This window comes from Podarcis melisellensis (genome assembly GCF_964234715.1).
Source record: "Podarcis melisellensis genome assembly, chromosome: 2".
Taxonomy (NCBI): domain Eukaryota; kingdom Metazoa; phylum Chordata; class Lepidosauria; order Squamata; family Lacertidae; genus Podarcis; species Podarcis melisellensis.
The window spans coordinates 106,466,870-106,491,604 of NC_138529.1; the positions used below are offsets into that span (position 1 = coordinate 106,466,870).

Genomic DNA, 24,735 nt, shown 5'->3' on the forward strand with positions numbered 1-24,735 from the left:
ATAAAATTTGGGCCCTGAGACCAGCTTGTCCATGGGCGCTCACCACCAGGCAGCTCTGCTTCCTGGGTTCGAGACAGAAACTCAGTTTCAGCACCCCTCAGTCCAGATCTGCCAGCTGGCTGCAAGGGCTGTGCAGCCCATAATAGGGTTGGCCAATATATCAATATGTCACCCAGAACTGGTTTCAAGTCCATACCATGATATCGCTTTCATAGTTTTTGACCTATTGTGAATCACGGTGTGCATTTGTGTGCTATGCAAAAATAAATAAATCACAATGTGGGGAAAACTGTGAAGCCAGCCAAGGCCTCTACATAGTTCCATCCTCATTTCAGACGTTCTGATGTATCAGCATATCGTGATGTTTAGCTGGCGATGTACTGTGATGCTGAAAACCGGGTATTGCCCAGCCCTGGTCCATAGAGATCTCTTAATATTCTACCCAGGGAGTGCTGGGGTGTTCAAGAGGAAAGGATCCATACCTGGCCTGCTTTATTCTCACATGTACATTACAGGGCTCTACCAAGACTACAGGAGGCTGCTTCTGCATACACTGGATAAAGTGCAGAAGGAGCAGCGAAGGGAAAAAGAGATGGTTTCTGCCATCTACACACGCGCAATGATGAATCCCTTCGGACAGGTCACTTCCCTCTACTGCCCATGTAGCACACGCCTGCCACGCTCTCATTCACACACATTTCTGACCAGCTCTGCCCACAGCTAATGCAAACAGTGTGGCTTGGTTTTTCTCCACCCTGCCCCCCAAGTTTCAGCATCACCGTCTCAGATTTAAGCCCCGTTTGAGGTTTGGGAAAGCAGAAGGAATCCATTTCTTCACTGGCCTCCACAAAAGCCAAACTACTCCAAAACAGGCTCTTTGCTTTTGTGGGAATATTCCCTTCATTAGCGTCACATCCCTTCAAGAAAATGTGAAGCCAAAAAGATGAATACCAATATTTCTGTAGGGTTCCCACGGTCCCCGCCCCCTTCCGTGGTGTTTTTGAAAGCCTTTCCATGTTTCCTTCTGCCATTCCCGGCTGGAGATGACGCAACTTGGTTTCTTGCTCCTTTGGGTCCTTCTCCACTGAGAAACTGCCTTAAATAACTCCCTCAACACATTTGATAAGATATTTAAATTAACATTTTAGTGGGGGGTGGGGTGGGAAACAGATATTTGATATTATCTACTTTCCTTTATGCTCTAATAAATTTCCCCCCCAAATTCATTCAATTAAAAACCACCTTTGAGGGCTAATCCTAGAACGAGGTTGTGGGGCGCAGAGGGAGAAGAATCGGCCATCTTGTCACTCCCAGTCCGTGGGAGGCCGAATGATGAGGGGAGCAGCATTCTTGCGTCCGGCACGGATTCCTGGGTAGAAAAAAGGCCACAGCTTCTCCGTGAAGGTGTCGGTGAAAGTGTAGATGTGGGAGCGGTCCGTCACATTGTAGAAGGAAAGCCTGCCGGCCTCGTAGTCCAGGAAGACACCCACTCGCTTGGGTTTGGTGGCGACACTGAGGGGCGTGAAGGGGGTGGTGGTGGCCGCATACTTGTCCCCGTTAAAGAGCCTCACCCGCCAGTAGCCAGTCTCCGGCAGGGAGGTCGTCTCCCCTTTGCGGCTCACAGATTCGTTACAGACCCCTAGGGCCCAGTGGGTCTTTTCGCCCACTTCCACTTCCCAGTAGTGGCGGCCCGAAGTGAAGCCCTCCGTCGCCAGGACACAAGGGTAGGTGGTGAAGCGCCGGGGGCTGTCGGGCAGGTCTCGCAGGCGCTGCTCCACAAACTTGACGCTCTTCCGATCCTCGGAGAGCACTAAGTTGGGATGGGCCGTCTCGGGGTCGAGGGTCAAATCTCCTGCAGGAAAAGGGAGAGACGTTCGTTCAGGCTCGGCTGTGGTGGTGGCCAGGCCTCAATGGCTCAGGGTGCTTTTTTTCTTTTTTTGAAATAATTTTCATTTGATTTTACAAATACAGAATTATAACAATACAACACAAAATACATGTCTATATTTAGAGATTTCTCCGAATCCGTTCAACTTAAATGTTTGGAAACCAAGGCGTGGCTTCCGATTGGCTGAAGGAAGCTCCTGCAAGAAGCTCCTGCAGCCAATCAGCAGCCATGGAAGTCGTGTCGGACTTTCGGGTTCCAAAGAACGTTCACAAACTGGAACACTCACTTCTGGGTATGTGGTGTTGGGAGCCAAAACATTCGACTCGCAAGGTGTTTGGGATCCAAGGTACAACTGTATCATTCCTGTTACTGTTGACAACTGGCTGTGCTGGGTGGGGTGTGTGTGTGTGTGTCGCAAAACATCTGGAGCGCATCAGATTGGGGAAGGCTAATACTGTTCCTCTCCCACTATCAACAATTCTAGCACACCTCTCCTGGACTCGGTTCATTACACAGTTGTGTTGTGTGTGCAATGATCAGAATTAAGCTCAATTGCTTGGGCGGTGCTAATCCGCAGAATCTATTCCAAACTCAAAGAGTTTTGTTGGCACTGTGGACGAACCCCCTGATCCATGAGCAAGGGAGAAGAGGCCCAATTCTCCCAGTCCCCACACCAACCAAAAAGAAAAATGCCTGGATGTGGCACCACACCAGCTTACCTGTAAGCCTCTTGATGATTTTGCGCAGGACGAAGTACTGCCTGGGGAAGTTGCAGAAGTTCTTTTCCAGCTCGATGGAGACCAGGTTCAGCTTCTGGGCCTGCACCTCTTCACATCTGCAAGAAAAAGAGAAGAGCAGGTTGGGTGAGGGCAAGTCCAGGGTTGGGGAACCTGTGGCCCCTTCAGATGTTGCCGGGCTCCCAACCCCTAGCAGCCCCAGCCAGGATGGACAAGGGTCAGGGATGATGCAAGCTGTGGGACCCAGGAACATTGGTGGGCCCCAGGTTTACTATCCCTGAAGTTGTCTATTGCTTCCATGTGTCCCCCAATCATCTTTCATTTCATGGCTATTGTGAGGCCAGACTTCAAATACTTGTAAGGTCTGGTCACTGCCTGGATGAGTGACCACATGAGAACCTACAGGTCTGCAGCCTTGGCTTTTGGGATGGAAGGAAGGTGGGATATCAGCGTACAAACGTAAATAAGCGAATAAAAATTCTTGAGATTCACAAGTACTTTCAATTCTGCTGATTCTCTTATGCTGCTTTTTACATATTTTTGTGCGTTTTAGTTTAATATGCTTTTTTATTTTTTGTAAACTGCCCTGGGAATATGATTGAAAGGCAGTTATAAAAAAAATACTTACAATAAATATATAAAAGAGTCTCCAGACCTGGGGGGGGGGGGGATGAATCGTCTCCCAGGCTATAATTGAGCAACTTGTTTATTTTCATGGAGGTTTTATTTAGTTTTCACCAGGTTTCCCCAAACTTGGGTCTCCGGCTGTTTGTGGACTGCAACTCCCATCATCGCTAGGTAGCAGGACCAGTGGTCAGGGATGATGGGAACTGTAGTCCAGAAACAGCTGGAGGCCTAATTTTGGGAAACCCTGCTGGCATTGTTCGAAACTCCCGTTGTTCTTGGCACATTTCCACTAGTCTTGGCCTCGATCAAAGGCCAATCTGTTCTTGGAAGGACTCCCACTAGGAATGAAGTGGCACTATTAGATCCAGCCCCTTGCCTTTGCCCTTGCAAGTATTTGCTTCAGCAAAGCAGGGGCCTTTCATACCTTCAACCACACCTGATGCCAAAAGAACAGTAAGGTAGGTTGCAAGGCAAACCTCTCTGGGGAGAGCTTTCCGCAGTTGTGAAGGCGGATGGCACCACCATAAAGAAGGCCCTGTTTTTGGTAGCTGCCCACCTCCTTTCAGACAGTAAAGGCATCCATTGGAAGCGCTCCTTCAAGAGGTAAGGAGACCAGCAGTCTTTCAAAGAGCATTTTATGTGTCAAACCAAGACAAATATTTGTCCAACAGCTGTTTATGACAAGGACCACCTCATAGGACCCCATGTTAAAGAGGCAGTGAGGCTGCTGTGATGACCAAAGAATTTGCTCCTTACCTTTCGAGGGTGTGCTTCACATCCTGCATGAGAAGGACAAGAAATAAAAATGGTTAAGAGTCGTGTAGTCATTAAGGAGCCCAACCGCTAAGTAAAATCTATCTATGCAACTGGTGAAATGAGGAAGATCCCACCTTTGATTAAAGCAACACATATTATTCAGCTGTTTTAGCTTAAAAAAGCACAGGCGGGTTTTAAAAAAACCCAAACACACCAAAAAGATTCAAGTGTTGGACCTTTTGTGCAAACCACATCAACTTCCAGCCTGCCACTGCAATGTCCTGAAATATCAGCTATATGTATCTATGCAAGGATCTGCCTTCACAAAGCCAACCAATTCTGATGACCTTACACTGGACTTCATGCTTGCATGAGGACTACAGAGAGCATCTTGCCCTGCTTCCCACAAGAGGCATACAGATTCACATCCAAAGGGTCTATAGAAATTGGGGTTCACAGACCCTTATGGAAATGTTAGATGAGAGGTGGAGGAAGTGGGGAACAGAAATGGGCTGGCGCAAGACTAGAATTCATTCACCCTTTGTTCTCCTCTCATCCCTCTGAGTTGCACGATCAGTCATGGAACCAAAACCCCACATGAGCCCCATTCAACGGTGGTCCCAAGCCAAGAGCACTGCATTCCTAAGAAACTGGTTGAGGCAAATGATCTCTGGTGGTTCTTTGAACCCATCACATGCAATCACTGCTTCCTAAGAAAGTCCTGTTTAGAGTTTTATCTGCTCCATCAGGCTGCAGTTGAGGAAAAAAGGGGAAGCAGGCTCTCTCTTTCAGATCTGTGGGTGCAAAAGATAGTTCAAGCCTGTTTTAATCTACTGTTGATTTACCGCCTGCCTTAGGCTTTACTGGTGGTTTACTACTCCTTAAAGCACTAGAAAAAAGTAGGGGAAAGAGGCAGACTCAAGGGCTGCTGAGGAACGGGATGTTCCAAGCAGCATTTGTTCAGATGCAGGAGACAGGCACACCCCACCTTGAGCATCTCCATGCCTGACTGCAGACACTTCTCCTCGATTTCCGTGATGAGGCTGTTGAGGGAGACCCGCTGCTCAGACAGCTCAGCCACATTGTCCTTTAGTTTCTGCAAGATCTCCTTCTCCTCGTCCTCCAGGTGTTGCATCAGGACTTCTTGCTCCTCCTCCAGGAACAAATGCATCTCCTCGAACTCTCGGATGATGAGCTGCCGGCGGTCCTCAACCTTCCGCTGCAGGGAGATGGGAAACAGGGTTCAGGTAGGGTTCAATGAGGTCAACCCAATGAGGTTGATGCTCAGGATTGGGAGAAAGAGGGAACTTCCTCACACAGCACAAAACCGTGGTGTGACACCCAGGAAGACCCAAATTCAAGTACTTGCTCAGTTGCAACTCTCACTGGGTCACCTTGGGACAGTCTCCCTCTCAGCCCAACTTACTGTATAGAAACAAGAACAAAAAAGCCTTGTGACACCTTGAGCACCAATTTAGTGGATCAAAGTCCATTTCATCAGATGAATGATGATAATGTGATGAGGTGGATTCTGTCTATGAAAGCTTACATCATAATAAACGTGTCAACCTTTAGAGTGTCACAAGAATCTTTGTGGTTTGTGCTCCAACAGACTAATGCTGGCTAGCGCTCTTGAAATTGGAAGGTTACCAATTTTTTTGTGAAGACAGAGGAGAGTTATCCCACTGTGTACCACCTAGAGTTGGAGGGAAAGTGGGCTATGAAGTGTGGCAATCTAATATTTTTTGGAATACAGTAGACTCTCCAGATATGAATTTAATTCGTCCTGGGGGTCTGTACTTACCCCGAAAAGTTTGTAACTGGAGGTGCCGCTTCTGCGCATGCGCACAGCACAATAGAGGTATACACAATAGAAGTGTATAGAAGTATACACTTCCGGGTTTGCCGTGTTCGCAACCCAAAAGTTATCCAGAGCGGTATGTAACCAGAGGGTCCACTGTAATGTGATTCTCTACTATGGGCAGTACTATGGCATCTCAATGCAACATTAAAAAGAACTAGATGAATTCATTTAGGCCAAGTCTGTCAGCCATTTTAGCCAAACTGAACCTCCTCGTTCAAAGGCAGTATACTTCTGAATATCAAATGAGAGGGACAAAACCCAGCAGGGGAAGGTCCGGGAAACATTCCTGCACTGCTTCGGGGTTCCCAAAGGTACTAATGCTGAAAGAGTGCATTGCTTGCTGCTGCCACTGTAAAGTTGGCATAAATTTGTTGTATTTTTTAAATTGTTTCAATATGCTTTGGTATATTTGTACAATTGTCGGCTATCCCAGGCTTTGCAAAGAGGATAATAGGAGCACAAACATTACATACACAAATGAGGCTACACATTTTCACCTGTATCACTAAGACTAATCCTCGTGTTCTCCCACCCACTTGCAGATGTGGCTTCTTAGCTGTTACTAATAGTAATGCACTTTTAAAGTTGTTTGAAGGGTGCTTTGTGGGTTGTTGTTGTCGTTTTGCAAAACATTTTTTATCATCATCATCATCATCAAAAGCAATTTCCAGAGAAGCTAAAACTAAAAGAAATTAAAAGCAACGGAGCATAAAGAACTGTCAGGACTATAAGGAAGGGGGGAAAAGAGCACATTATCCTAAAGTATGCAATTCTGGTACATTACAATTTTCCGGTGTGCTACTGTGTTCCTTTTTATAATTGGTTTGTTTTGACATAAAAGTTAACAGAATGTATTTTCTTATACCATTCTGATTCTGCCATGGTGGGGGCAGAAGGGTATTTCCTGCCCACCGACCAGCAACAAAAAGTAGCACAGAGCTTTGAGATAGTTAACTATTTTGAGGGAATCTTGGTGCAGGTGTATCATAGCAAATGAAAATATCACAGACAGTCGTACCTTGGAAGTCGAATGGAATCCACTCCGGAAGTCCGTTCAATTTCCAAAACCAAAGCACGGCTTCTGATTGGCTGCAGGAAGCTCCTGCAGCCAATCGTAAGTCGCGGAAGCCCTGTCGGACGTTCGGCTTCCAAAAATAAGTTTGCAAACCAGAACAGTCACTTGGTGTTTGGGAGCCAAAAGGTTCGGGAACTAAGCTGTTTGAAAACCAAGGTACGACTGTACCAGCTTTTATTTTATACAGCGAGTGCTTTTATTAAGTTATTTCCTATTAAGTTTTCTTTCTTTTTTCGATAGCAGTTACAAGCTCGGTGGAGCATGGGAATTCTGTGATATTCTTGTGGAGAAGCTGGTAAAATGTGGGTTGAACGAGGTAACTTAGGTAGATTTGTAGCTGATTGACAGACAGAACCCAAAGAGTACTCATTAATGGTTCCTCGTCATCTTGGGAAAAAATGGCAAGGAGGGTGCTGCAGGGTTCTGTTCTGGGCTCTTTATATTGAGGGGATGCTCATCAAATTTGCAGATGACACCACACTGGAAGGGGTAGCCCATGCCCCAGAAGACAGAATCAGCATTCAATTTGACTTTCAGCAGATTGGACAGCTGGGCCAAAACTAACAAAATAAATTCCAACAGGGGCAAATGTAAGGTTCTGCACTTAGGCAAGAAGAGCCAGCAGCACATATACAAACCGACCTAGACTCTGCAACTGTCATCTGAAGCCTTCTCTGTGTGCCACCTCCACAAGGGAACTGGAGAGTGGCAACATGAGATCAGGCCTTTTCTGTAGTGGCTCCCTATTTGTGGCATGCTCTTCCCAGGGAGGTTTCCCTGGTGCCTTTGTTACATATCTTTAATTGCAATGCAAAAACATTTCTCTTCAACCATGCCTTTGGCCTTTTAAAGCACACGTGACGTACTGTTGTTTTTAATGTGTGTGTTTTTCTTTTACCCCTTGGATATTAATGAAAGTTTGTTTTTTGTTTTCATAAAGACACCTTGAGTTGCTTCAGTGAGAGAAAATGTTACTACTACTATTAGTAGTAAGGTAAAGGTAAAGGGACCCCTGACCATGAGGTCCAGTCGTGGCCGACTCTGGGGTTGCGGTGCTCATCTCGCTTTATTGGCCGAGGGAGCCAGCGTACAGCTTCCGGGTCATGTGGCCAGCATGACTGAACCAGAGCAGCACACGGAAACACCATTTACCTTCCTGCCAGAGCGATACCTATTTATCTACTTGCACTTTGATGTGCTTTCAAACTGCTAGGTTGGCAGAAGCAGGGACTGAGCAATGGGAGTTCACCCCGTCGCGGAGATTCAAACCGCCGACCTTCTGATCGGCAAGTCCTAGGCTCTGTGGTTTAACCCACAGCACCACCCGCATCCCACTACTAGTAGTAGTCCACTGAATTCAAGCAAGGCTCACAGGGTTTCCACTTTGCTTTGGGAGAAAATTCCAAGTGAAAGAGATACAATCCACAGCATGCAGCACTTGCCTTGAGCTCCCCAGGCTTCTTCTCCTCCCGGGATCTGCACTGGCCGATCTCATGCAGCTTTCGTTCAAGTGGCTCCAGGCATTTCTGCAGCTTTTCCTGCTTGAAAGAGGAGATGGCATAATTGGAAGCTAGCACAGGAAAAGCAGTTAAAGAGTACAAGTCATGAGCATAAGAACCATCCATCTTGCTTCCTGCAGCGGCCAAAAAACAGACAGACAGACACCTCTAGGATGCCCACAAGCAGCGTTAGAAACTCACATATATATATAAGCTAAGTGCCAAATAGCTCCATAAATAAGGTTACAGACTCCAGAATGAAATGACCTCATCTTCAGAAAGCAGAAAAAGGAAGACCCAGGTAATTACCAACCCGTGATCTTATCCCTGACATCAATACCAGGGAAGAGCCTAGAACAGATAATTCAACAGTCATTCTATGAGCATTTAGAAAAGCATGCTGTGATTACTAAGACCCAGCATGGGTTTATCAAAAATAAGTCATGCCAGACCAATCTGGTTTCATTTTTTGATGGAATTACAAACTGGGTGGATCAGGAAAATGCTGTGGACATAATATATCTTGATTTCAGTAAGGCTTTTGACCCCCCCCCCCGGTGATATTCTCGTGAGGAAGCTGGTAAAATGTGGGTTGAATCATAGAATCATAGAGTTGGAAGAGACCACAAGGGCCATCGAGTCCAACCCCCTGCCAAGCAGGAAACAAGCAGGCAGGAATGAGGTAGCTGTTAGGTGGATTTGTAGCTGGTTGATTGACTGAACCCAAAGAGTACTCATTAATGGTTCCTTGACATCCTGGAAAAAAGTGAGAAGTGGGGTGCCACAGGGTTCTGTCCTGAGCCTGTTGTTGTTCAATGTCTTTATAAATTACCTGGATGAAGGAATTGAGGGCGTGCTCATCAAATTTGCAGACACCAAACTGGGAGGGGTAGCTAATGCCACAGAAGACAGAAACAGAATTCAAAATGACCTTAACAGATTGGAGAAATGGGCGCAAAACAACCAATTGAATTTCAATAGTGACAAATGTAAGGTCCTGCACTTAGGCAGGGAGAACCAGATGCACAAATATAGGATGGGGGACACCTTGCATACTAGCAGTACATGTGAAAAGGATCTAGGAGTCTTGATGGATCACAAAGTATCCATCTGTATGGATGGAGCAGCAGTATGATGCAGCAGCAGCAAAACCAAAACAAAACCTGTGTCCAGATCGAGGGAAGTCATAGTGCCACTCTATTCTGCCTTGGCCAGATCACACTTGGAATACTGTGTCCAATTCCGTGCACCACAATTTAAGAAGGATCTTCACAAGCTGGAACATGTGCAGAGGAGGGCAACCAAGATGATCAAGGGTCTGGAAACTAAACCTTATGAGGAGAGCTTGAAGGTATGAGTATGTTTAGCCTGGAAAAGTGGAGACTGAGAGGAGATACGATAGCCATCTTCAAATATCTTAAGGGTTGTCACACGGAGGAGGGAGCATGCTTGTTTTCTCTTGCTCTGGAGGGTAGGATTCAAACCAAAGACTTCAAGTTGCAAGAAAAGAGATTCTGACTAAACATGGGGGGGGGGGGAATTCTGACAGTAAGAGCTGTCCAGCAGTGGAACAGACTCCCACGAGAGGTGGTGGACTCTTCTTCCTTGGAGGTTTTTAAACAGAGGTTGGATGGCCATCAGTCTAGGATGCTTTAGCTGAAATTCCGGCATTGCAGGGGGTTGGACTAGATGACCATTGGGTCCCTTCTAACTCTAAGACTCTATGTCTAGTTGCAATTTTGGAGTTAAACAGCTCTAAAATCTTATTTTTCATATGATGGACTGACTGTGATTGATTCTCAGTTAAACATCTGGCTAGTTCCAATGGCTACATTGAGCTAGGCTAAGAACTTTGAGGACTTAAAGAAGAAAAGTCACTTTATCCAGGGACAATCTACATATACACTGGCCTATTCCTGCCTCTTTTTTTGCGACAGGGAATTTCATTAGCGTGAGCAGTTTCTGAGCTCTGGGCACAGTACCGCACCTAAGATTTCAGATTAAAACAGCAGAATGGAAGGAAAGGAGGACCTTTTTCTGCCTCCCCACTTCCAGGTACTCTCTGAAGACTGGAGAAGAGACCCTCTTAAGAGTATCAGGGGGGTGGGCAGGGGAAGGACTTAAACCATGTGAAAAATAAATGAATATTTTAGTCGCAGTTCATTCATTTTCAGCTTTGAATTCTTGTTATAAAAAAGTGCACCTAACCTAGGTTTAAGGTGCCATTTAGCTCCTAGCTTTCATATCTCAGTTTCTAACACGATGTCTGTATAGCATGGTGAGCAAGCATGATAAAGTGCTAGTGGATATTCCTGTATACTTTGATCTTTACAAGGTTTACTTATAAGCCCAGATGATTGTGTTATAGTACAGTGGAACCTCGGGTTGCGGATGTAATCCGTGACGGAGGCACGTCCACAACTCACAGTGTTCGCATCCTAAAGCGCTGTGTCTGCGCAGGCGCAATTTAGTGCTTCTGTGCAAGCGCGAGTGGTGAAACCCGGAAGTAACCCGTTCTGGTACTTCCGGGTTTCCCGCGGTTCGCAACCCAAAAACACGTAACCTGAAGCGTCCGTAACATGAGGTATGACTGTAGAATAGTTCATGATGTACCAACATAACTTAAAGTTAACATAGCTAGAATGTTTATGCTCGTCTTGTGTCTAAACATTTTCTATTTTGGATTGAACTGCGTGGGTAAGGAGTTTTCTAAACTGGGAACTCTGGAGAATACTGTCAAGGAGAAAGCAGGAAGTCTCTAACGTTCTGCTGATCTCACTGGCTGAAGTGTGGTGTAGTATCAACAACAGATTGTTGGCCCTGTGTAACAGGTTATGGGCCAACTGACCTCACAAGTCTAACACGTACTGGTCAACATTTGGCCAGATGCATTCTGCACTAATTGAAGTGTTCACATCTTCAAGTGCAGCCTCATGTACAGGGGGATTACTGCAATGCAAGCAAGGGAGAGGTTGCTGGAATTTGGGGAACTGTGAAAATGAGTATTCTTCTCCAGAAACAACTGTAGCCTGGCAAGTAAGCAAGAGCTGGACAAAGGCACCACCTTGGACACTTGAGGTTCAAGTGAGAAAGCTGGATCTAGGTGTAGCCCACCCCATAGCAGCATAACTCCACTTAGAGCAGGCTGCATACCTTGTTCCCAAACATAAGAGCAACCTACCCACATTGTGTCTGTCATTCGCTGCCTTTATTTTGCTATTCTTCCAGCCTTCCTATTCATTATTTAAGCCTTCCCTCGCAAACAATTGTGTTCCCTTTCTCCATTCAACTCTGCACTGAATTCTCACTTCAAATTTCAAGCTCCTTCTCCTGATTTTTAAGGCTTTCCATTCCTCACCTCCATGACACCCTCTAATAACAAAGTCCACCTCTGACTGCAGTGCCTAATAGAAATTCAACTAACACGGAAGCCACCAAGAAACCAAAGAGAGGCACCAGCATACTCAGGGGACCCCTGAGTTTTGAGGAAGAGCCAACAGGAGCAGCCCCACCCAGACAACCCTATGGAGACTGAGAGCATAGTCAGTGGTCACTAGCATCCAGCTGAGCATTACTTTGAAAATAAAAAAATGGGAGAGTGAATTGGCTTACTTATAGTTCCCTGGAGGAAGCCGTGGCTGGCTGGCTGAGCACTTTAATGATTAAACAAGCAAACCAAAATATAGGACAGCATTTTCTTGCAGTTCCCACTTGGGCTTCCCTATTCAATCAGGTTAAGTACAGTCTGTGCAAGTTTATGTGCTACTGTGATGGCAAAAAAGGCATCTGCCCGCAATGGGCAGATACACATCAAATGCATACCTCACACGGCTGGTGATGTTTCTGGTTGTTATTTATATACATTAATCGCATTGCTCATGGAAATGACTCCAAGTCACTTACAGACACAATAGAAATATTAAAACCAATTACTATGAACAAACAAATGTTGGTTTTCATGCCCTCTCCCGTCTTTTTTAAAAACTTGATTCCAGCTATGTCCCATCCGCACTTTACCTTATACTCCAAGGAGGCATCGTCCAGGGTCACCACCGTGTGGGAGCGGTGTTCGTGAGAGATCTCGCACACTAAGCAAACGGCCTCCTGGTCGTCCTTGCAGAAGAGGCGGAGGACTTCATTGTGCTTCTCGCACAAGTTCTCATCCCGCACCTTGCGCTTGTTCGTGACCTGCAGCTGCTTGGCTATCTCCACCATGTTGCCCAGCTGCCGGTTGGGCCTCAGAATGCGGTGGCGCGAAGTCTTGCGGCAGACAGGGCAGGGGAAGTCCCGGTTCAGATCTTCCCACCAGCGGGTGATGCACACCCGGCAGAAATTGTGGCCGCAGTCAATGATCACGGGGTCCTTGAGGTACTCCAGGCAGACAGAGCAGCTGGCTTCTACCTGGAGGTTCTCCAAAGGGTTTGTGGTGGCCATGGCTCCTCAAAGGCAGGAGGGGGAAAGCATGGATGGCAGAACCAAGGGCTGAATCCAGCGTAGCACTAAGTCACTTATTGATATCCTTGTTGTGCTGGCGGAGCATTGCTGTGCAAAGGAAAACAAGTATATTACAAAAGGCTGCTCGCCAACAGATGACACAGCTGTTGTGCAACAAGCTTCCACTAGCACAACAGCTGTTTGATTCCTTCATTGCACAATCTTTAAACTATGCCATCCACTAGTGCAAGGGATCTTGAACTAGCATACAATAACACTGCATATGGCCACGACAGAGTGGTGGCACAGTTCAATTTCTCCCAACTGTGTTCTTTTCATAAAAACACCAAATTTGCACCATACACAGAATACACAGTTGTTCTCAAATACTAAGGCATGTGACCTACCATGTACACAGGCATGTGAAATATTTCTAATTGAGCATAGTGTAAGCACACAGTAACTCATATACGACCCAAAACAATATGGAATGTTTTCCCTATATCCTTCACATCCTGATCACAGACCGCTCAGGCGTGGGGAATCCGTGGCCCTTCAGATGTTGCTGAACTTTGTTTTGTTCTTTTTACAAACTCTACTGAAAATTCTGAAAGCAACCACCAAACATTAAGTGTTGTCTTCCAGGACAAACACATGAACATATGTTAAGTCTTGCATGTAGTCATCCACACAGCATCAAAACAAACTTGCAGTATATTTACATTACAAATTCAGCCCACTTCTACAGGGTATATACATCAATCGAAAGAGTTAAGATAATTTCTTCATGCACTGCTGAACTATAACTGCCATTGCACCTGGCCATTGGCCATGTTTGCTGAGACTGATGTTTGTGCGGGGAATTAAGACTCTAGTCCCTATTTGCAGAGTATGTGGAAGACAGCCCTTTAGTTCTCTTTTTCCTCCTATAAAAACCACACAAGATACTCATGTTTAAAGACCAAATAACTTATACTTAGCATACTTGCAGTTGCAGACACACACACACACATATATATGTGTGTGTGTGTGTGTACATACACACACAATGCAGGTGGAAGTTTATTTAGTTGCTAGAACATCTTACATAGACTGTTACTGACTAACATTTACTCTGACTCTGAGGCAAACAGCAGCACAACACAACACACCTGCTGCTCTAACCATTAAGACTCACAAGACTGTTAATAACTGAACCAACTGAAATACCACAGAGTGTATGAAACCAACTGAAATACCACAGAGAAACGCCACAGAGCGTATGACATCACAGGGTTCTACAGTCCTTTCAACCCTTAACCTTTTCCATATGCATTTTGGATGCTAACAGCCCAACAGTTTGTGGTTCAGCAACATACGGAGAGCAAAGTTCCCCGGACTTTCTCCTGCTGCTGCAAAATTAGTACAATCCCTGGAACCTATGACAGGTGTTCCTCTGCTATGTGTAATTTGCACACATTCTGCTAATGCTAAACACAGCAGCCCAACATCTGGAGGGCAGAATCTGTCTCCCAGATTCAAAGCTAACCTATTCACTTAATCACAGTGGCTCTCGACTAACCAATTAAAAAGTGTCCACTCTCAGCATTACAGCAGTTTTAGTATTTGTCAGGGTACTTCAAAGCCCTTTAGGGCAGGCGATGCCAGACTACCTACCCTGTTGTTTGGAGCTCCTCAGCTGCAAGCGTATTTTCCTCTCTGAGCAGGGTTTTGGACAGCAAAGATTTATCCATTGGGAGCTGGCCGAGGCATGATTGAACATCCCAGTTGAACAGTTAAGCTATGGCTGTTGATCTCTTCCAGTTCCTTAACACCAAGGAACCTTGCAAATGAGTCGTCTAGCATTTAACACTTTGGTATTCCCTTGGAAGGTCAAAAGGAAAAAAATATATATTTAGAAAGCAATAATACTTCCCATTTATACAGCATATTTCCAAGTGTTCGAAGTACTTCACATGTATTATCCAGTTACAGATAGGTAGCCGTGTTGGTCTGCCATAGTCAAAACAAAAAAAATTCCTTCCAGTAGCACCTTAAAGACCAACTAAGTTAGTTCTTGGTATGAGCTTTCGTGTGCATGCACACTTCTTCAGATACAGCCTTTAAGGAAAATTAGTATTATAAATTATCCCCATACAGCAGATGAAGTGCTGAGACTGAGAAAACACTGGCTTGCCCAAGGGTATTTATATCTCAAGCAAGATCTGAATTAGAGACTTTCTAGCTCACGACTCTTACCCAAACTCTGGGCCTGTTCAAACTGGAGTAAGCCATACATTTGTACCTGCTTGTCTCCCTATTAAAGTAGGGTCACCAGCTCCACCCCTGTTTCGTTCCAGATCTTTTACCCCTTTAAATGTCGGCTTTTGAGATTTCCCCTTTTGTACAGCGATATCAAATTCACCCTGTGGGGCCCAGATAGTGGGCCATTGCCTCTGAACCATCTAGCAAAAGCTAAAACGCACCAGAAACACACTTTTAAACAGTCCTGTTTTAGTTAACAAGGGGACAGCAGCCTCCTTCCTGGCAAGCTGGTCACCGTTTATGCAGCGCTTCTCCCAAAACACTTCACAGGTGTTTATCTCAAGCGCTTGTACAACAGCCCAATCTAGTAGGCCCGGTATTGCCCTCACGTTGCGCTGTGTAGGAGCGGTGAACTGAGAAAATGCTGCACAATGAACAGAAAGAAGATACAGTACAGGGCTTTTATTTCAGCTCACCCCGTTCAGCTACTGCACCACTCCAGCGCAGGCAGAGGAGGAAGAGGCAGGGCAGCAGAGCTGGCGGTGGCCATCTGTCAGGGATACTTTAGTTGAGATCCCCGCATTGCAGAAGGGGGTTGGGCTTGATGACCCCCAGGATCCCTTCCAGCTCTGGAATTCTAGGACTGAGGCAGGCACCTGAAGCGCACCTGCAACCTGAAGCACAGGATATCTCTGTGGAGAGGACTTGGGCTCGGGGGCTAAGACTGCGGCAGCCCCCGCAACGCCCACCTGAGCCCAAGGCGCCCGTTGTTAAGACGGCGCGGTGTTTTGAACCGGCTGCCAGGGAGAAGCCAGAGGGGCGGGGATCTCACGGCGTGCAATAAGGGCAATTTCAGAGGGAGCTTTAGAGGGGTAATTACGGGAGGCCCCACAAAACCCGCCGCTCGTCCACGCAGCACGGCCGCAATTACGGCAGCCCCGCCTCCCCGCTTTGGCCCTCACTTTCCCGCCCCGCGAACATGAGGGCGACGGCTGACGGGGCGAACCGCACGGCCTGCTGGACGTCCGGCCAACCGCCAGCGCCCTCCTCCCACTTCCACAACAAACCCGTTCCGTAAACGCCAACACAGGAAGCGGCTCCTACGTTACCGGAAGCGATGCTCCGAGGCCATAGAGCTACAGCTTGATTCGTTCTTCCGCCCCGCCTCCTCCGCCGCTCTGGGAAGCGGCTCTGACGTCACCGGAAGCGACGCTCTGAGCGCCGCCGAGGCCATAGAGCTAACGGTTGATTCGTTCTCCCGGCCGCTTTCGCTATCTCCGTTTTCCATAGACGCGTGGCGTGTGGGTAGACTGACAAAAGGCGTCGCCTTCCGGGTTCCTTTCGCTACCCCCGTTCTGTAGGCCTTGCAGGGAGTTGCTCTGTAGGCCTTGCAGTTGCTCTGCCCTCCTGCGGTTCCCAGCAACTGCTATTCGGGAGCTTTGCTGCCTCCAGCTGCTGAGGAAGAGCCTAGCTGTCGTGGCTAGTACCGAATCCTCTTTTAGAGTCAACCTGGTTGGTGACCATCCCTGCCTCCTGTGGGAGGGAGTTCCGCATTTTACCTGTGAAGAAACGCTTTATTTCACCTGAACCTTCCAGCCATTACCTTCATCTGGTGCCCACGAGTTTTGGTGAGACCAGAGAGGGAGAACTCTTCTTTCGCCACTTTCTTAAAAATATATATATTAAATTTTTTTTATACCTTTCAAGTTTATACATTTCACTATTTTTTACAATCATTTTGACATTTCAAAGCTTGACTTCCCTCCCCTCTTTCTGCGCCCTTCTAAATCTATTTTTTATATCTTCTGCATAACTAAATTAACTTAATTTGCTCATTTATTCATCTTCGTTAAATATATACTCTTATGAAGCTGCATAATTTCACGCAATTCTATCACGTAACTTCTCACTTGCCTTTTCTCGAAACCAAAAAGTTCCCGCAACTTTTCCACACAGGTGTTAGGGTGCACACACTCCACAGAAAACCAATACTACACCCTTCAAAGTTTAGGAAATGTTCCCCTGAGGAAATGACACATTATTTTCACACACACAGCACTCCCCGCCCCCAAGCCATCTTGGTTCTCCTAATGACTCTAAATATTTCCTCTGCAGAAGAGAAACCTTTCCCAGTAGCCCTTTCACTTCCAAATCCTTCAAATCCTGCCCTAAGGGCATATTTTGTGCATGAATAGGGTGGGCCTGTGACCTGGATTCAAGAACTAATCTATTTACCATCTCAAAGGAATAGCCAAACTACAATTCTCAGCATCCTTAACAGACTACAGTTTCTGGGATTCTCTCCATGACTGCTGAACTGATGTAAAACTAATTACAGGTAAGGAAATCAGCCCTGAGTGCTCACTGGAAGGACAGATCGTGAAGCTGAGGCTCCAATAGTTTGGCTACCTCATGAGAAGAGAAGACTCCCTGGAAAAGACCCTCATGTTGGGAAAGATGGAGGGCACAAGGAGAAGGGGATGACAGAGGATGAGGTGGTTGGACAGTGTTCTCGAAGCTACCAGGATGAGTTTGACCAAACTGCGGGAGGCAGTGGAAGACAGGAGTGCCTGGCGTGCTCTGGTCCATGGCGTCACGAAGAATCGGACATGACTAAACGACTACACTCAATATGCCAGCAAATTTGGAAAACTCAGCAGTGGTCAGAGGATTGGAGAAGATCAGTCTACATCCCAATCCTAAAGAAGGGCAGAGGCAAAGAATGCTCCAACTACCGCACAATTGCACTCATTTCACACGCTAGCAAGGTTATGCTTAAAATTCTACAAGGCAGGCTTAAGTAGTATGTGGACCGAGAACTCCCAGAAGTGCAAGCTGGATTTCGAAGGGGCAGAGGAACCAGAGACCAAATTGCAAACATGCGCTGGATTATGGAGAAAGCTAGAGAGTTCCAGAAAGACATCTACTGCTGCTTCATTGACTATGCAAAAGCCTTTGACTGTGTCGACCACAGCAAACTATGGCAAGTTCTTAAAGAAATGGGAGTGCCTGATCACCTCATCTGTCTCCTGAGAAATCTCTATGTGGGAAAAGAAGCTACAGTTAGAACTGGATATAGAACAACTGATTGGTTCAAAATTGGCAAAGGAGTACGGCAAGGCTGTATATTGTCTATTTAACTTATATGCAGAATTCATCATGCGAACGGCTGGGCTGGATGAATCCCAAGTCGGAATTAAGATCGCTGGAATAAATATCAACAACCTCAGATATGCAGATGACACAACCTTGATGGCAGAAAGTGAAGAGGAATTAAAGAACCTTTTAATGAGAGTGAAAGAGGAGAGCGCAAAATATGGTATGAAGCTCAACATCAAAAAAACAAAGATCATGGCCACTGGGCCCATCACCTCCTGGCAAATAGAAGAGGAAGCAATGGAGGCAGTGAGAGATTTTACTTTCTTGGGCTCCATGATCACTGCAGATGGTGACAGCAGTCATGAAATTAAAAGACGCCTGCTCCTTGGGAGAAAGGTGATGGCAAACCTAGACAGCATCTTAAAAAGCAGAGACATCACCTTGCCAACAAAGGTCCATATAGTTAAAGCCATGATTTTCCCAGTAGTGATGTATGGAAGTGAGAGCTGGACCATAAAGAAGGCTGATCGCCGAAGAATTGACGCTTTTGAATTATGGTGCTGGAGGAGACTCTTGAGAGTCCCATGGACTGCAAGAAGATCAAACGCATCCATTCTTAAGGAAATCAGCCCTTAGTGGTCACTGGAAGGACAGATCGTGAAGCTGAGGCTCCAATAGTTTGGCTACCTCATGAGAAGAGAAGACTCCCTGGAAAAGACCCTGATGTTGGGAAAGATGGAGGGCACAAGGAAAAGGGGACAATAGAGGACAAGATGGTTGGATGGTGTTCTCGAAGCCACAAACATGAGTTTGACCAAACTGCGGGAGGCAGTGGAAGACAGAAGTGCCTGGCGTGCTCTGGTCCATGGGGTCACGAAGAGTCGGACACGACTAAACGACTAAACAACAAAATTGACAGATATAATAAGACAAAAACCAAAAAGTGAAGTGAAAAAGGAAGGGGAGTGCCTAAATGAATACCTTAAAAGCCAAGATTCAAGGACAGAAATCTGGCAGAGTCTGGATTAAGCTTGTGAAGTGAAAGGACAAGAAAGAGGGATTTATATCTAGATGTTAGGATAGGGATGATAAGGAAAACAGGAAGATACAATGAGAGGTAAAGGAGGTGCTGTGGGATTGGTGGAAGTCATTTTTCTTTTCTTTTTAGTGTTTATTAATTTGTAAGATCTGGATTTTTTTTTATATGCTAGTTTTTGTGTTTTGTGTATTGTTATTTTCTTTTTCTTTTTGTTGTGTGGAAAATACTAATAAAATTTACTAAAAAAGAAAAAGAAAGAAGGAAGAAAGAAAGAAAGAAAGAAAGAAAGAAAGAAAGAAAGAAAGAAAGAAAGAAAGGTGTCCCCGGATTCATTGAAAAAAATCTGGTAACCTTAAGCAGGGGGAAGAGAGGGGGAAAGCCTCATTGTGCAAGCAGAAGTCCTTGCATTGGGCTTCCATTGATGGGGCTGTTATAATGTATATAATATAAGTCGAAACAAAAAAAATTCCTTCCAGTAGCACCTTAAAGACCAACTAAGTTAGTTCTTGGTATGGGCTTTCGTGTGCATGCACACTGAAGAAGTGTGCATGCACACGAAAGCTCATACCAAGAACTAACTTAGTTGGTCTTTAAGGTGCTACTGGAAGGATTCTGTTTTGTTTTGACTATGGCAGACCAACACGGCTACCTATCTGTAACTGGAATAATATAAGTCGGTGTTCTTCAGCTGCAGGTCCCTAGATGTTGTTGGATTACAATTCCCATCAACCCCAGCCAATTTATCCAATTGTCAGCGATGATGGGAGTTGCAATTCAGGCAACAACCCAAAGTGGAAGAACACCACAGTAAGTGGCAGTTTCAGAACAAACTCCTTGACATCTCTGTCGATTTCATCCTGTTAAAAGCTTAGAGTGCAGGAGAGAAGGTACGGCAAGTTTCTTTTTTGTTTAATAAAAGTGGGATATTCCTGGAGCAGAACATATGAGAACAGAATGATCGGAAGGCAGAAAGCTGCAATGGCAGGAGCTACAGAATCCAGGACCAGGACACGTAGGCGTAGAATATATGGGTGCGTTCATTTTTTCAGAGAATTGAATGTACTTTGCTAAGTTATTGCTACCCATGGTGTGCATACTCATCCCACTCTAGGATAAAGGAGATCAAAAAAATCCCAGAGTATCTAATTTTAATTCCTTTGTTTTGTTTTTGTCAGGTTGGCGTTAGTTAAATGTTTAGCTGGAGTTGGTGGTTATTTTAACTTGGGTGTAACTGTAAACTCTTTATTGTTGTTGTTACTGATTTCTATTGATTTATTGGTTGGTTTGTTGCTTGTGTAGGATATTTTGTTTTTTAATGTTTAATGTTTTGTTGCGTTTCTGTATGTGTTGTAAGCTGCCCAGAGTGGCTGCGGAAACCCGTCCAGATGGATGGGATATAATTTTTTTAAAAATGAAACATTATCTCACCTAAGATCCAAACATTAAAATGGTAATCAGTGATCCCATGTGTTCAATCCACCTTCAGAAGCGAAGGCTAATCTCTGGAGTGTAGATGTGTTCTATGGTTGGGATAAAAACCAGACTGCCCCCAAATGAGAAGTCACTTTCTCTTTGTTAGTTCCATCTAAGAGGACACTGTTGTTGCTCGAGGATCACTGTGGCTAGGCATGGCTCACATTTGGCTACTTGCATCTTGCATTTTTCTCAGCTTCGTAGCAGGAGGTAAGCACAACAACTAATAATAATAATAATTAGGGGTACGCATATCCTGATGTTCGGAAAGATGGAGGGCACCAGGAGAAGGGGACGACAGAGGACGAGATGGTTGGACAGTGTTCTCGAAGCTACCAGCATGAAAAATTCCTTCCAGTAGCACCTTAAAGACCAACTAAGTTAGTTCTTGGTATGAGCTTTCGTGTGCATGCACACTTCTTCAGATATCTGAAGAAGTGTACATGCACACGAAAGCTCATACCAAGAACTAACTTAGTTGGTCTTTAAGGTGCTACTGGAAGGATTTTTGTTTTGTTTTGACTATGGCAGACCAACACGGCTACCTATCTGTAACTACCAGCATGAGTTTGACCAAACTGTGGGAGGCAGTGGAAGACAGGAATGCCTGGCGTGCTCTGGTCCATGGGGTCACGAAGAGTCGGACACAACTAACCAACAACAACAGAAATACCCTTAAACATTTTGTGAATATAAGTTTGGCCTCATTGAGGGGCAGTATTTCAATATGAGTAAGAAAATGAAAGTACCCCTAAACATTTTTTTTAGAAAAAAGCACTAATTTAATAATAATAATAATAATACATGGGATGACACTGGTCTGGGCATCGTGTCCCACCACCCTTCCCCCCATCCGCCACATACATTTAAAGTGTATTTAAAACACATGGCTTCCTCAAAGGATTCTTGGGACCTGTAATTTACCCTTTACAGTTTTTTGATTCTCCGCACCTTTAACAAACTCCAGTTTCCAGGAATCATTGGGGAAAGCTATGTGTTTCAAACGTATGACCTATAAGTCAAACCCCCAATTTGCTTCTCCCCTTCAAGGTAAATTACAAGGTAATTTGTTGTTTTTAATTGTAGAATTAGATCAGATAGCTTTGCCACTTGGTCCCAGGTGATATTGCAATATCTGTGAACGATACAAGCATACACTTCCTCAGAATCTTCGCCATCTGCCGCCTTTCTGTAAACCCCCACTTTCATGCAGCCCATGATATCATGAGGACAACTACATATCCAAAATGCTTTTAAACTTGGGAAAGACAAATCGGTGTCAGAACTCAGTTTTCTTAAGGCTACTAGTCATTTCAATTCTTATTGCAAACAGTTTGTATGGCACTTTGTATTTTATTGTACTGGTATACTGGTATAATTGCTGTACATTGCCTTGGTAATATGAAAATGTTTTAGGTCATCTCAAAGGTTAACTCTGAAGGGGGGGAGGGAGAATGAGTGCTCTAAGAATATGCAGTTGCTTGGGCATATTGATTATGTATTTGTCTGATATATTGTAATGGTTTGTTTTACGAAGTCCTGAGAATGTTCTAATGTCCATATACACAAACTGAGTTGCTTGTTGGATTATGTTTTGAAATGCTTTAGCAGTGGATCGTTAATGCTATTTAACACTGTCTTTGGGAGCCATTGTTATTCATTCCTGAGGAGCTAAAGCAGTTATATATATAAAAAGGTAAAGGTAAAGGACCCCTGGACGGTTAAGTCTAGTCAAAGGCGACTATGGGGTTGCAGCGCTCATCTTGCTTTCAGGCCAAGGGAGCCAGCATTTGTCCACAGACAGCTTTCCGGGTAATGAAGCCAGCATGACTAAACCGCTTCTGGAGCAATGGGACACCGTGACAGAAACCAGAGCGCACGGAAATGCCGTTTACCTTCCCGCCACAGCGGTACCTATTTATCTACTTGCACTGGCATGCTTTCAAGCTGCTAGGTTGGCAGGAGCTGGGACAGAGCAACGGGAGCTCACCCCGTGGGATTCGAACTCCCGACCTTCTGATCGGCAAGCCCAGGAGGCTCAGCAGTTTAGACCACAGCACCACCTGCATCCTCGTTCCAGAGGAGCTAAAGCAGTTATACTACAGCGCCTGTCACACTCTTTGCACACGGCACTATGTCATGACATAGCAATGTGAACAGCACTGTGTCATGACATAGCTCCATTTTCATGAGCATTGCTGGGTTAAGGAGAAAAGGAGGAGGAAGATAATATCTCTTTTCACTATCCAGCATCTAGATAAACTTGATCTGGAGACACTTGCTAATGTGGATCCTCGGAGCAACTGCATTATTATTTTTAATGCTCTTTCTTGACGACAGATGCTGTTGTCTGCCGACAGTGTGCTACCATGAGGCCATGGATACCATGCATGCCGTTAGGGAAAAGATGCGCTGCCATAAAGAACAGAATGGTCTGCATAGTCTTGAAAATCTACAAAGGTAAGGTGTCTTGTCTTCTTAGCAACCTTGACCTTTTCCTTGCAAGCTAGCACTTATTTCAAGAGCATTGCTTTTGGGGAAAGTCATATTGTGTTGGCCTGTGGATTACAACAACAACAACAACAAATTTATACCCCGCCCATCTGGCTGGGCTTCCCCAGCCACTCTGGGTGGCTTTCAACAAAATTTTAAAATACAGTAATGCATCAAACATTAAAAGCTTCCCTAAACAGGACTGCCTTCAGATGTCTTCTAAAAGTCTGGTAGTTGTTGTTCTCTTTGACATCTGGTGGGAGGGCGTTCCACAGGGTGGGTGCCACTACCAAGAAGGCCCTCTGCTGGGTTCCCTGTAACTGGGCTTCTTGCAGTGAGGGAACCTCCAGAAGGCCCTCGGCGCTGGACCTCAGTGTCTAGGTAGAACAATGGGGGTGGAGATGCTCCTTCAGATATGAATACAGCTGCCACTGGGGCATCAATCCCCCGGCTGGCCTTAGATAGGTCGGGACTCACAGCTAGGCCTGGTCTACTGACGAACGAAGGTGAGGCACCTACCTTGAATGGTGGAAGGAGTCCAAGAGGTGGTGCCTGCCTCACCTCTGCCACTCACCCTCCTCCACCGCCAGTGGAGAAGCAGCGGCTAGTGTGTCGTGGGCAGCAGGGCGGGGTGGCGGCACGTTCCTGTTTCACCTCAAGCAGAACATGAATAACAACATGAATCAAAACGCTTTCCTTTCTCCCTGTGCCTCTTCCCACCACCCCAGGTTTGGAGCTGTGGCAGAAGGTCATGGGCTGCACGAATGTGGATGACGACAGGTGTAAGCAATGGAATTTTGACAAGCGCACTGGCAAACTGTACACATTCTCCTGTTGCGCCGATAAAAATTATTGCACTCAGCAATAATATATGGCAGTGTTGCGTGTCTTAGTTCTTTGTGTGACGTTGAGAGAAGAACAAAGAGGGGCCGAAGCGACCAGAAGTCTTTCAGTTAATTAACAGATACCGAAAAAGTGAGTGTTCAGCCGTCAGTCACGCCCTCTCCCATGGACACTGTGAGGGCCACAAACCTAGGCAGCTTTAAACAAATCCGGCGGCCACTATTCACCATGGCCACATGCTACTGAAAGGGCCAGAGGCAAATATGAGCTGTTGAGGATCATGAGTGGAAGAATGTTTCTGTGGTCATGTGGGCTGCCTTTAGACCTGTGGTTGGCACTGTAAGGAGAAGAATGGCTGGACCTGAGAGGCCCATGGTCCGATTCGGCAGTGCTCTTCTTTTTATGCTTTTATGCTCTGGGATAGCTCAGTCGGTAGAGGATGAGACTCTTAATCTCAAGGTCATGGGTTTGAGCCTGACGTTGTGCAAAATAACCCTGCATTGCAGAGGTTTGGACCAGATGACTCCATGGTCCCTCCCTTCTATAGCTAAGCATGTGGCCCTTTCTTTATTTGAGATTTCCATTTGCCACCACGGGCAGGGAAACGGGGAGAATGCAAACACTGGGAGCAAAGTCCTCTCTTGTTGTATTGGGTGGCAACGTT

The 24,735-nt window shown here is 45.6% G+C and overlaps 1 protein-coding gene and 1 long non-coding RNA gene across 4 annotated transcripts; one reads left to right on the top strand and one right to left on the bottom strand.

The window, feature by feature from the left end:
- Positions 1 to 1,218: 1,218 nt before the first annotated feature.
- LOC309364854 (E3 ubiquitin-protein ligase TRIM39-like) lies at positions 1,219 to 16,345 on the bottom strand. 3 transcript variants are annotated; one of them, XM_081902807.1, is made up of 8 exons: positions 16,326 to 16,345; positions 14,537 to 14,743; positions 12,464 to 12,988; positions 8,390 to 8,488; positions 4,997 to 5,227; positions 4,009 to 4,031; positions 2,608 to 2,723; positions 1,219 to 1,852 (listed from the first exon to the last, which is right to left on the bottom strand). In XM_081902807.1, the coding sequence occupies exons 3-8, from the start codon at positions 12,878 to 12,880 to the stop codon at positions 1,305 to 1,307; spliced, it is 1,434 nt and encodes a 477-aa protein (XP_081758933.1). In that variant the 5' UTR covers positions 12,881 to 12,988; positions 14,537 to 14,743; positions 16,326 to 16,345; the 3' UTR covers positions 1,219 to 1,304. The 3 variants fall into 3 exon arrangements, with proteins under 3 accessions (XP_081758933.1, XP_081758934.1, XP_081758935.1); XM_081902808.1 differs by lacking the exon at positions 16,326 to 16,345 and adding an exon at positions 16,192 to 16,210; XM_081902809.1 differs by lacking the exon at positions 16,326 to 16,345 and having other exon boundaries at positions 8,390 to 8,485; positions 14,537 to 14,693.
- A 3,995-nt stretch (positions 16,346 to 20,340) lies between these two features.
- LOC309365310 lies at positions 20,341 to 24,105 on the top strand. Its single transcript, XR_014165994.1, has 3 exons — positions 20,341 to 20,945; positions 23,076 to 23,195; positions 23,957 to 24,105. It is a non-coding gene; the product is annotated as an uncharacterized lncRNA (long non-coding RNA).
- Positions 24,106 to 24,735: the final 630 nt, after the last annotated feature.